Below are 13,533 nucleotides of genomic sequence, written 5' to 3' on the forward strand. Positions count from 1 at the left end.
GTAAGAGAAGACTGGTTGTGAGGAGGTGAGTTAGGAGACAATCGTATCCAAGTGTAAACGCTCTCTCTTTGCTGCTCTCGACCGCATGGAGAAGACTGGAAAGATGCTCGTTGCCCCAGAGAGAAGCTAACCAGTGATTTGTAACAAGCCACGGTGAGAAGATGAGGAACCTGATCCTATGAGGGCTCTGACCTTCGTTAACTCGCGATGCATTGCGTTGTACAGAGCATGCCTCCTGACCTCCAGGCTCAGGGACATGCATTAAACCAACCTCGACACTATGCCAACTCAAAGAATCCCGCCCAGTCATACTGACACAGAGCTAGGTGTCTACATTTGTGTTAAACCAAGGTTCAAGCACCTCTAGGGTTGCCAGATGGTTTCAACAGAAATACCGGACACACTTGCCATTACATCACAATCTACATTACGTCTTAGTTAGAAAATACCGGACAGTTCTGTTTTCTCATTTCTATTTTTTCAATTTGTTTCCCGAACAGAGAGCTCAAATACTGGACTGTCCAGTTAAAAAACAGACACCTGGCAACCCTAAGCACCTGAGAAAAAGCAGCATAAAGTGCTGAAATACTTTTAGCATCCACTGACTCTGGGTTCAAGTATCAGAGGGGTAGCCGTCTTAGTCTGAATCTACAAAAGCGGCGAGGAGTCCTGTGGCACCTTATAGACTAACTGCAGTGTAGGAGCATAAGCTTTCGTGGGCAAAGACCCACTTCGTCAGATGCATGTAGTGGAAATTTCCAGAGGCAGGTATAAATATGCAGGCCAGGATCAGGCTGGAGATGACGAGGTGGATCCAATCAAGGAGGATGAGGCCCACTTCTAGCAGCTGATCTGGAGGTGTGAATTCCAAGAGAGCAGAAGCTGCTTTTGTAGTTAGCGAGCCATTCACAGTCTTTGTTTAATCCAGAGTTGATTGTGTCAAACTTGAAGATGAACTGTAGCTCAGCAGTTTCTCTTTGAAGTCTGGTCCTGAAGTTTTTTTGCTGCAGGATGGCTACCTTGAGATCTGCAATTGTGTGTCCAGGAAGATTGAAGTGTTCCCCTACAGGTTTTTGTATGTTGCCATTCCTAATATCAGATTTGTGTCCATTGATTCTTTTACGTAGGGACTGTCCAGTTTGGCCGATGTATATAGCAGTGGGGCATTGTTGGCACATGATGGCATATATTACGTTGGTAGATGTGCAGGAGAATGTACCAGTGACAGTATGGCTGATCTGGTTAGGTCCTGTGATGGTGTTGCTGGTGTATATATGTGGGCAGAGTTGGCACCGAGGTTTGTTGCAAGGATTGGTTCCTGAGTTCGAGTTATTATGGTGCGGTGTATAGTTGCTGGTGAGAATATGCTTCAGGTTGACGGGTTGTCTGTGAATCTCAGCTGTAGAGACTAAGCCTGAGGAGAGGAGGAGCAGCCTGTGACTAAATCAGTACCCAAACCATACCGTGCGTACTAGGCTCAAGGCAGGCCTTAATTGGAAATGACCCTAATCTTATGCAGTCCATGGGGCATGTGTATGATGCGCTCCCTGCAAGAAACACCGTGAGTTAAGCGGGTAGCATCTGACATGACCTGAATTTGTGCTCTTGGATTTGGTCTAGGAGCAACCAAGGAAAAAGTGATAGTAACTTAGTGTGCATCCAAAAGGAGAAGTTGAAGACATGTCGGCAAGTAAATATGATTGGAGATGGTGGTTGAGGGGGAGCATTCTTGGACTTCTTTACTAATGAGGTGGCTCCTGAATTTCTAGTATCCAGAGATTCCTAGATTATGAACCTAGTAAAAGGAAAATAAAAATTTCTCACTGAGAGAAGAGAAATTTCTGCCCGTAACTCACCGGCTTGATGTCTGAAAGGACACACCAGCTCTGGATAGATGGACTTCCATGATCAGAGGCAGTTTAGTCCGGACTTCTACACTAAGCTGATGTGTTCCTTCAGAAAGTCTCCATGCTTCATAAGAGAGAGTTTCTTACATGATACATTTTGAAGATGCCTAACTTCTGTCTTACTATATATTTTTGAAATGTGCATTGGTCTGAGAGTCCATTTTTTCAAGAACTCCTCCGAAATGGTAAGAGGTAGGACCACCAAATTTGGTATTCAGCTTCCTCTTATAATTTAAAACAATATAAAGATTTGGTTGTGGCAAGACAATGGGATGTGCCTGGAACTGAATTGTTTCTCATAGAATGGAAAGGGAGGATTCTAGCAGGAGGGACAGTTATATAGCAGAATGACCACAAGAGGGCAGTAAGGGGCCATAGCTGGAAACCAAGACAGCTATCTACTATATCTGTTTCAGAGTTTCTCTCTCTGTGTGCGTCTGTCCCCAGCTGGGAGAAGGGCGGGGGGGGACAGGGGCGGACATGCACCCTCCCCTAGCTGTACCCATTGCAGCCATGGACAGATGCTTCTCACCTGGCCCCAGTCTGCTTCAGTGAGAAACAGTTGGGGTTCTCCTCTCTCCCTGAGACAGCTTCATACTAAACTTCTCATCCCCAACCCTATCCCTGAACAACAATTTAAACAAAGAAAAACAAAGCTTATTTGAATTAAGGACCTGAGCAATGTTGGCTAACTCTTCTGGTAGGCAAAACAGAAGAACATGTTCAGGATCTTCCATAAACCTGTGAAACATTCTACACAATACAAAGGACTAGCGTGTAGTCTGTGCTTGGCCTCTTCATTTCTTTGTGTCTCAAACTGGGGATTCCTTCTTCACTTGCTGTTGGTAGCGTTTTCATTGTGCACATCCTGAAAAGCATTAGTGGTGACATCTTACAGCGCTCAAACAACCACCTACCTCGTTAGGTCATAATTCTATGGTAACTACTATGTAATTATAGACTAATCAGTTATTTCTCCCTTTGTAAACCAAATTGTTCCGTGTTATTAAATAAGGGTAACTCAGATGGTACCAATGCTTGGAATGGCATGGAAACTCTACTATAATTACCAGATTCTCTGCACTTCATGGGTTAAGTGCATGATAGTAACTGGATTGTAGATTACATGGTTATTTGTGCATTGTGTAATAGGTTATTTTTAGAAGACTGGATACTTAGTTCATGCAGGTTTCATTGGTTTGAATGCAGAAATCTTGCAAAAGATGTAATTTGTAAGTCAGTCATATTTATGCTTGCTCCACAAATAAATTCAATGTAGTACTAATACTAATTACATGCACTAAGTATCTCCAAATGTACCATAGTGCTCTTGCCACCAAAAATGAAACATCCCATTTTGCAAGATATTTCTGCTGTGCATTAACACAATAAACAAATAATTTGCATCCTGTTTCTGACTGACACGTTGGATTCTTAATTTGTGTTTTACAAACAAAATGTAGTGCTAGGTTTTGAAGTAATCTGTTTTATCAGCTTTGGAAAACGCTAAAACATTCATTAATGACTAGATTTTACTATAATCAGTGTGCATTTCTAAAAGATAGTACAAGTCAGTTTGAAGTGGGCTAAACTGTAGTTTTTAGTTAGCTCCTATGCAATATTAGACCTAATCCTGTTCCTAACAGAATGAGTTAAGTGATACATAATTAAAAGGATATTGGCTATTTAAACATTAGTGAGATGAGGTGAAGCAGTATTGTTTATTGAACTGAAGAACTTCTTTGTTCCAACAGAGTATTTGAAGTAGGTAAAGTACTAAGTAAAATATCACTTTACCCATCTTGCCTCTGATAACCTGGGACCAACATGGCTACAGCATCACCTCGCATCTTTTAACCATGGACTATTTTAAAGTGTTTAAACTGTTGATAATGCATTCATTTCCATGGAAGATTTTTAAAATACAACATTTTACATGAAAGTATGAGTAGTGAAAATTAAGTTTCACTTTCTTGGTGGGTTTCATTTTCAGGTTCTTAATTCTGTAATGTCTGGATTGGAAACACAGGGGAGCTTCTGTGTAAAAACTGCCTAGATCAGAAATTTTTCCAGGATTTTTTTTTTTAAATATCTGATCAGTCTAGATTTCAGAAATATTTGTATTTTAACAATCTTAATCTCTGGACCAAATCTGAGTTGCTGTTTCTTTCTAGGAGAATTGCATTGCATGACACTTAGAACACAATCCGATTCCCTAGCAAGGTCACAAGATGTCATGGCCTTACTTCTAACGCTCACAAGGGCCTGTTAGTTGGGTCTTAAGAGTGGGGCAGCAAATGCACTAACACAATATACAGTAATAGTTGAAAACCTCACTAGAGCTCGTTACAACCAGAGCTGCATGATGTACGTATCTGTAGCGTAGTCTTGCTGGTGAGGTCTAAGGTCATATGGAGACACTTTATATGACTATTGTAGGGAATATGTTGTCATAAGTAGCAAGTTTATTTGAAACAAAGCAAAGACATGAAATAGGGGCACAGGTTCAGTTTTGTGTGTTGTCAGCAGGGGTAACCTGCTCCCAAAATTCAGTGTGCAAATTTTAAATAAAATTGCATATAATGATTGTAAGTGCTCAGTGCTGAAGCTTTCAGCCTACTCAGATGAAAGTTGTATGTGAATGTCCTAAGTGCAGCAAGCCCCTTGCTTATTACGGTAGCTGAATTTCCTTGAATTGATCAGCAGCCTCTCTGCAGGTGTGGGGATTTGGTGTTCAAAGACACATGAACTGGCGTGTGAGCAGCGGTCTCTCTAGAGACTAGAGCAGGGGGTTGGAACTCAGGTTTTCTTCTTTGCTCTTCTGACTCGCTGACCTTGGAGAGAGACTGTTGAGTGGCTGTGCCTCACTTTCCCTCTCTTGCAGGGATGATGCTAGCCTGGTGTTGCCTTGAAAACAAACACTTGGGCTACGTCTAGACTGGCATGATTTTCCGCAAATGCTTTTAACAGAAAAGTTTTCCGTTAAAAGCGTTTGCGGAAAAGAGCGTCTAGATTGGCACGGACGCTTCTCCGCAAAAGCACTTTAGACACGCCAATCTAGACACGCTTTTGCGCAAAACAAATCTGAGCTGTCTACACTGGCCCTTTTGCGCAAAAGGACTTTTGCCCGAACGGGAGCAGCATAGTATTTCTGCAAGAAGCACTGATTTCAGACAGTAGGAAGTCAGTGTTCTTGCGGAAATTCAAGCGGCCAGTGTAGACAGCTGGCAAGTTTTTCCGCAAAAGCAGCTGCTTTCGCAGAAAAACTTGCCATTCTAGACACAGCCTAAGTGTTAATCATTCTCCATAGAACTAGAGTTTATAATTTTATAAATACAAGTAACTAAAGACTGAATAGAATGGGCCACATGTAGGCATGTGATGCTCTGTGTCTAATGTCATTGGAATTGGGTACCTGTGTCTGGAGGTAGAATTTGCTTCAGTTACTAGATCATTTAGACCAAATGAATCCATGTCTTGCCTTCCAACAATGTGGCATCAGTGTCTGAATTCAGACTTCAGGGTAACATTTAAAAGAGGTTTGCTACTTAATCACCCTAATTATATTTAAACTTTTTGGATATTCTGAAGACCGATTTCCATAGCCTTCCTTTATACGTGCAACCTAAATTAATGACCTCTCATTTACCTAGTGTGGCTAAATTCACATCAGCCCTTCAAAGCTGATTGTCCAAGAGCTGGAAGTTGCCACCAGGTTTTTGCTAGGAACATCTGTCAGAAGTTTGTTGGCTTTAGTTTGTTTTGTTACCTCATTGGTAGCTGAAAATTCTTAGCAGTTCAGTGTATTTTTGCATCAAGTAGCTGTATAATGTGTCCTCCTTAATAGGACTTAATTGTAGTTCCTAGCAGTGTTTGAAAATGGTCTCAGTATAGAGACCACAGCTGAGGAGCATTCATTGGGCTTGAGGAAGCCAGTTGTACTGTTGCTGAGCAATTTTGCAGGTTTATTGTACTAACCACACACAATTCTCATGATCATGAGATTCCTCCGTTACCATCAATTTCACTCCATTTCCCTAATAATGCAGCTGCCTTATCTCCCTTGCTCCAATCAAACCTTCTTCTCCTGTCAAATCATTTCACTAGTTGCATCTGACTCGTCTCCTTGCAAGCGTCTGTCATCTGCTTCCAGTCCCGCCCCTGATCCTCACTTGTTGCCCCTGTCCAGTCTAGACTGAAACTCTCTTGGGGGGCAAGGACCTGGCATGCCATGGAGACATGTGCTGTAGAAAGCTGCAGGAATCTGTGGTATGAAATTATTTTATTTTGGCACAGGTGTCCTTGGCCCTGTTCTTCCCAAAGAAATGAACCACGTAGGTTTGGTGATTGGGGCTGGCTGGTACCCATTGTAATGGCTTGAGGAGTGCGGGCATGGCAGTTCCTAATTCTACTATGTGAGTGGTGCTCTGCAGCCCTGTTTTCCCCCACCCCCACGGCAGTGTGAGAGCCTGAGGGGAAAGGGGACAGTGGGAGAGGACTACAGCATGGCCGAAAGCCCAGAGTTAGAAGTCGTATGGAGCAGAAGTCCAAAAGAAGCAAGCCTGGGCGTCCTGGAATGGTACCCCAGGGCTCCAAAGCACTACAGTTGTTGTGGGGAGCTGATTAGTGGTGTTGAGTTCAATCCGCTAGGCAAGACCTAGCCCTCGTGGGGATATAGTCAGGAAGGAAGTGGCCGATGAGCTTTCAGGCCCAGATTTTAGGGGAGGAACCAATATCTTGCTGCCAGGACTTCAAGGCTCAAGTTATGGCAAGGCCTGATGGACAGGAGATGCTGGACTGAAAGGGCCCTGAGTACTAGGGGGTCTGGGGTTTCTAGGTGTGCTGACCAGTGGAGAATAAGGTAGAGGAGGCCAGAGCCTTTGAGCTCAGCCAGTCAGGACAGATCTGAGACCAGACCTACTCTGGGGTAGAGATGTAAGTGAATAGTTGAGTCAATACTCGACTAGTTGCTTGCTTCCCCCCCCCCCCCCCCCCCGGCCTCTATCAGTGGAAGGTTGGCTAGAGACCAGACAGATGGGGCTCAGGAGCGTGTAGGTTAGACTTGAAACTCTTTTATTTCTCTTGCCCTTGGGAGATGCTCCTGAGTACTGTAAGCACATGCACTGCTTTCTAGCGCTACAGGTGGTAGTAACCGGCTTGCAGTGGAGTGGGGAGAGGATTTGGGGTAATTTTGACCTGAACAATAGAGTGAGTACTTGGACTAGTATGCTTTGGATTCATTTTTCAAACTTTGCAGATGCACACAGGTATTACTTCACACTTCATCTGCAGTTCATGTAACTGTGTTTTGCTCCCCGCCACCTTTCCTACAGAAGCGTGATGTCTTGGTCAGAACATTGGCGTAGAATCCTAGTATGTTGTCAAACCTCAACAAACCACCAGGCACAGTCCTCGTGGGCACAGAAATGCTGTTGAGCATGTCAGGGACAGAGGTGTTGAAAGGCCAGTGAGGGTTCTGGGGAGAAGTGACTTTGCTTCTCTGGAGGGTGTGGGTTGCGTGGAAGGCAGAGTAATCTGGGTATGGTGGTCTACCTGGTTTTGGCTGCAATGTGTACAAGCGCTGTAACTGATCATCTCTGTGAAATGCCTGTAACAAATCGATTGTAGGAACAGAGTGCTCGCCAATTATAATCAAGTTACTGGTATTGGAGGGGGAAAATTGAGGGGTTGATGCCTTCATGTCTGACGCCATGTTAGTTAGGAATGCTACACCCTTCCCCCAAATCTTTGCTACATTGTCTATTCCCTGACTCTAGCATCAGGCAGGTAAAGCCTGTTTGGAGAGCTGCAGAACAATGAGATGACTGGCATTCCCTTTGCACAGATACATCTTTATGAATTGCTTCTCCACATTGATGGAATGTCCTTAAAATTTGTTTTGGGAACTAAACAGTTAAAATAGCGTTGGAGGAAATGAGCTCTCATGAATGAAGACAAAGTTTGGCAAGGTGCCAGAATCTGCTGAAGGGGTGGGGGGGAGAGGCAGCTAACTGACTTTTATACCACAAACGACTTTAAAAAAATTAAGAGATAATTCCATGTCCTGAGGTTACAAACCGGCTGCAACTGGTTTTTTTCCCCTGCCCCCGCTAGGCATCATGGGTAAAAGTAAGCATCCCCCTTTTCTTTTGTTTAATATAACAGTACAGCGCATGATTGGCAGGGAAGTGCCCGTTTTGAGACAGGGTTTCTGCAGGTCCCTAGAGGGGGATGGCACGCGGGGCCGCCCATGTTCTACGGAGAGGGCTTCTCATAAAAAAAATCTGTCTTTCTTTCCCTCCCTCCCCCTCTTACTCTGTCTTCTATTCTTTCTGTCTCTTTCCCCCCTTCTTTTCTCTCTGTCTCTAATTTTCTTGACAACTAAAGAAGGCAGCAGGATATTGTACCTGTAAGTATTCTTTAGACTGTCCTTTTTAACAGACAAAAGGCTCTTTATGGATTATCATGCCTGTTTTTTCTCTCCTTTAACGTGAGTTGGAAGGTTAAATGTAATGTTTTTACATTATATTTAAAGAGAGAACTGCACTGTTGCTTGTGTTTGCTGTTGGAATGATTCCCTCCCCTACCTCCCAAAAAACCTCACCTCCGTTCAGGTTCCTTGTTCATCGTGCGGTCGTCTTGTGGAATTCCTAAATACGACTCTCCCTGGTCTAAAGCTGCACGGGAAGGCTTATTTTAGATATATAAAAAAATGTCTTTTGTCTGTAGTGCTGATGGCTTGATGTAATAGCTCACCCCCCCCTTCTTTTCATGTCAGCTCCAACCCCTCTCTGTGAATGGAGTCAACCAGCTGACGGAGGGTTAGTGCTGGCATGGTGCCAGGGGCTGTGAATCTGTGTGTGCGTGTGTGTAAGTGTATACAGAGCACAAAGGGAAGGCCTGCAGTCTAGGAAATCACAAGCTATTATATAAGGCAGCCTGCGTCATCTCTGCTTGCTCAGGCTGACGGATGGGGAGTAGAGCTGGAGGAGGATGGTTAAAAGGAAAACTCCCCTTTTGCCCCCTCTTTATTTTGAAATGACCGGTTCGTTGAGGGAGGGTAATGTTTGCAGCCTTGCAGGACCAGTTTCCCCAAACATTCAATTAGACACATTCCTTGAGAGGAAGAGAGAGATTCTCTGCCTCCCTTTCCGAAAGAGGGGAAGCCGCTTATATTTTTGTCTCCCCACATTTTCAATGATTTGGGCGGGGGGCATGAATAGAAAGCCTTTCTGTATTCAATAGCTATAGACTCTTAAGGTTTCTGTGTTAATGCCAGATTGGTTTTAATAACTTAGCTGTTCGGAAAACAACATACCAGAAAAATGAAATGTCAGATACTAGAGCAAATACTAACACTTTGCTCCTTCTGGTCCTCTCTCGGTAGAGTCTGACATGGTAGTAGAAATACTTTTTTATGCCATCTGCTACATGCAGTTGGGTTTGTACCGTACAAAAGTCAAACACATGGCAGCAAAATTATAGTGTTCCGAGTTTCCATGCATCTGGACAGCTGTAGTTTGGGGTTCTGGTTGGTGTGGATGATGGCGTTTCATTAGCTGTTAATTGCTGTAAGGTTAATATACTTCATTGCAGTTATGGGCATTTTGTTCAGAGAGACGGTGAATTGATTTGGAAGTTGTAATTTTATCTTATTGACCACAATATTTTCTTCCATTCATTTTTATTTGCTTCCTAGACACATTGTATGGCACAGACCCTGAATTTGTATTGGAGAAATGAGAATTAAGCATGCACATTAATGAATAGAGCTGTCGTAATGTTACTGTTTCGTTTATGTGAGGACTTACGTTGGCTCTGATCATTCAGATCTGAAGAACTGGTTAGTGAGTTTGCGTTGAAATGACTATAAGAATTTATGGTTTGCTGCAATCTAGAGACAGCTCCCTGATTCTGTTGGAAACTAGCATTGTTTGTCTTTTTAAATGTTATCTTTATTTTAATTTAATTCAGCTGGTGCAAGAGTAAAAAAAAAATGTATAAAAACCCTAGTTGAAATTCCTAATTTATGAATGGATCTTTTCACTTTCAGCATTTGAGATATTTCTTGGCTTGCAATTTTTCCTTTGTCAAGGAGGATTTAGGATTGTCTTTCTTTTTAAAGATGCATTTTCTGCTCGCGATAAAAACTACATCATAGGCCTACTTCTCCTCCTTAGCAGTATAAAATTTCCCCATCCACAAATACTCAATCAAATACTCAGTCACACCATAGTATCTGTTTGCAAGTTACACACTAATGTGCACGGAGTGTAACATTCCTTGACAACTTACAAGCCGAAGCATGGGGATTTGAAGAACAGCGTATTTTTATTTGTTAGTGTTTAGTATCTGTGTTTTTGCAAATCTCTCTTCTGACTGCTTAGCCGTTAAGTCATAATTACCTTTGTAGGTTATTATCCTTTTTATAGTATTGTATGGAAATGCTCATCTTGGGAGCCAGCCATTTTGTGTGTGCTGTGTTGAAATGCATTTTACGACATAGATGTTGGTTTGTATTCAGCGTAGATGGAAGTTAAGACATTGTAGCACTGCATATGTCAGGCTCTTTTGAGCCAGTAGACAAATTATTTCAGCCTCCGTTGCCGGTTAACTGCTCTAGCAGGTTGCGAGTGAGAAGCCAAAATCTGTGTAAAATCCTTGGTTTACGTATAGGCTTGCTTTTATTTGTGTGAAACTAGAATCTTTAAATTTCAGACATGCTAATGTGGCTGTTGAGCAGCCTGAGTGGAGCGAGTGAAGGTATGCAGGACCTTTGCTTTGTTAGGGTGTGCAGAGAATTTTTAATACGCATAAACAATAGAAGCTTGATATTTTCTTCTGTCCCAAAGAAGTGTTCGTTTTAAATACCCTGGTTAGGATTTAGCAAGGTTTCGGGCTTTGGTGTTCTGGGTACCAAAATGGTGGCAATTGACTTTTTGGAGTGACTCCTGTTTAAAAATCAGTGGGTTTCACAGAAGTAAGAAGATGTCAGCAACTTTAACTTAAAGCTACAGGCAGTGTGCCTTGAGGTGCTTAAGTTGGATTCCTAGTTCTATTTATTTCTGTGCGAATGTGATGGATAACGTGGGGATGTTATGCTTCTTCAAATTGGACCAACACCTAACTTCATGCTGCCACTCCAAGAAGCTGCTAGAGTTAGGTGTTATATTTTGTGTACATCCGAGTGGGTTCATTGTTTGTATCCCCAAACCTTGTGCATTATAAACATGTTTTCATAACCCGGCTTGTTTGCTTTCTTGAATTAATGCTGCTTCAGTAACTTTTTTATTTATTATTTATTTAACTTTTTTATTAGAAGAATGTTTTCCTATATGGGTTTTTTATGTGTGTTGCTTTTGCTGTCTTCCTCTGGTCTCTGAGGTTAATACATTTGCCTGTGGAGCTCCTGCTGGTAAGGTCCTGTATATTTAGTAAGAAGTCTAGTTTAAGGTGCACAAGAGCATCAAAGCTGGGAACCAATGGACAGACATTGTTACAGGATTGCAAGTTCTTCCTTTGGATGGTGGTAAAAATTACAGACTTGTGTGAGAATAATGGCTGTACGGGTTGAACATATCTGTGGTCCGGCATGAGTTCAGTTAGCTGGATGTCCACTTATCATGGGCAGGGCTCGACAATTACGGCAATCTACTCACCCATGGCGAATAGATTTTAGTCCGACACGGTGCCGCAGCACAATCAGCGCATGCGCAGCGTCCTAAACCACGTGGCTGGCGAGCAGGGCTCGCCGCTGCTTGTCAAGCCCTGATCATGGGTATAGCCAAGTTTCCTGTGGTCCCCTCAAGTTTGTTTACAGCCACCAGTCCTGGCTCTCAGTGTTCTGGGCTGTGATTTAGCTCTGATTTACCCCTCAATGTCTTCTCAGAGCCCAGCAAGCAGTGGCCGTGTTGGTAGTGCTGCTAGGCAGTGTTGTTCTCCCAGGGTTTGGCAAATTTTCTGGTTTGTCACCAGTCAGGTCGGACTAGAGAGGTTCAACCTGTGCTAGCTTTTTAGCGGGCTTTCAGTTGTTTGCCCTGTGTTCTAGGGCACATGGGTCTGGTGCAGAAATTCAAGTGGAGAAACAATTTGGTTTGAGCTGCCTAGGAAGGTTGAGGCTTGAAGTGTATGGGGAGCAGTCAGTCCTCCTTTGCAGTGGGATGTTTTACTGTAAATTTCAGTCCATCTGAGTGTGGCCTGCATGAAGGTTGCCTTTGGCTAACAACAAACCACTATGTCATATGCTCTCCCATATGACGGGGTCAGTCTGTTTGCAGTGCCCTGTGGCTTGGGTGGCTTCTCTTCTTTTCTGGTTCTGTTTTTCGCATGTTGATGGGGTTGTCCCATTGTTTCCTGAGGTCACCTGTGCATGGACATTGTCAGCTTGCCATGTAGGTATATGTTCACCTTCCCCTTGGGACGAAGAGAACTCAAGCTAATTTTCTTGATTCTGAGCATGAAGGGGGCTTACTGTACTTTGGTTATTGCAGATGGCAGACTAGTTCTGTTCTTGCTTCTCTCTATTGGTGGCAATGGTAGCTGTCTTTTACCACAACTTCCTACTCTGACAAGTTGTCATGGCATTTTCAAAGGCCTGTACAGACTTATTCCCCTTTTGGGTATTACTTTGCTGCTTTTAGCACAGTTCTTTCCCTTACTGTAGCTCATGTAGAATCTTTTCTAACATCTTTGTGTCCTGAGGGATCCTGCTTTACAAATACGGTTACACAGCAAAATCTCAGTGGCTGCCATATGTCTGTGTTTAAAGCAGTGGGGCTGTAGTATGGAGCAGCTGACAGGATCTGAGATTACTGGTCTTCAAGACAAGAGACCTGTGTATTGACATGTGCCAGAAATCCGTTCCCTTGCTGCTGAGATTCAACTACTGCTTTATGTAAGTGGACTGTAGAGTATCCTGTGTCACAGGGTGGTATGATGTTTGGTGAAGAACTCCAGGGCAGCCTTTCCTTCTCCCTCCTGCCCTCAAACTGGAGTCCAAGAAAAGTTAATTACTTTCTATGGGAAAATGGGGGAGAGGTATTAGATGAGCTTCAAATAGTCAGACACGTTTTACAAGTGCTCCAGAACACGGAGGGTGCAAAGAAAGCTCGTGTGTCAACGTGCCAGTGGTTTAGAGAAGACTGGAGGAAATGTTTCAGCAAGCAGAGAGCTGGGAGTAATGAGGCAAGGTCTTTGGTGGGGGAGTCAGTGTAAAGGAGGAGGGCAGCTGGGAATGCCAGTGGAGCTGTTGGGGTGGAGGCTGGCGGACTTTCACTTCCCTGTACATTTAAGCTGGTGCCTGGTAACTGCACTTCAAGACTTTGTCCTCTGGCCCCACGTTTCTCTAGCTCGCAGGTTTTGTGAGGCAAGGAAGGTGCAGACGGAGCAGAATCAAAGTCTATGGACAGATGAAGTGTGATTGGTAGGTACCATGGTTGGTTAGTTGAAACAAACGAGCTCTGCTTCTAAGGCCTCCTCTGCTAGGCCTCCCCACAGCAACTTGGTTATTCTTCCTCAAAGCATTGGAGGGCAGAATTGGTTCTGCTGAGACTCAAACAGGAGGCCTAGACTTCCTGAGTAGCTGGGTGGGGCCTTAAATGACTGGTCTTGGCTTGTCCCTTGCCAT

The 13,533-nt window shown here is 43.5% G+C and overlaps 1 protein-coding gene across 3 annotated transcripts in view; it reads left to right on the forward strand.

Moving 5' to 3' along the window:
* Window positions 1–13,533, forward strand: part of GATAD2B (GATA zinc finger domain containing 2B) — an 84,786-nt gene that overhangs the window by 15,793 nt on the left and 55,460 nt on the right. The window contains exon 1 of one of the 3 annotated variants that reach the window (XM_075907279.1): window positions 8,077–8,316. The exons of the other annotated variants lie outside the window; for them this stretch is intronic. Coding sequence (XP_075763394.1) covers window positions 8,081–8,316 — 236 coding nt within the window. The 5' untranslated portion in view covers window positions 8,077–8,080. Of the gene's footprint in view, window positions 1–8,076; window positions 8,317–13,533 lie in introns of those variants that run through there. 3 annotated transcript variants of the gene reach the window in all.

The sequence above is a fragment of the Pelodiscus sinensis genome, chromosome 24 (genome assembly GCF_049634645.1).
Source record: "Pelodiscus sinensis isolate JC-2024 chromosome 24, ASM4963464v1, whole genome shotgun sequence".
Lineage (NCBI taxonomy): Eukaryota > Metazoa > Chordata > Testudines > Trionychidae > Pelodiscus > Pelodiscus sinensis.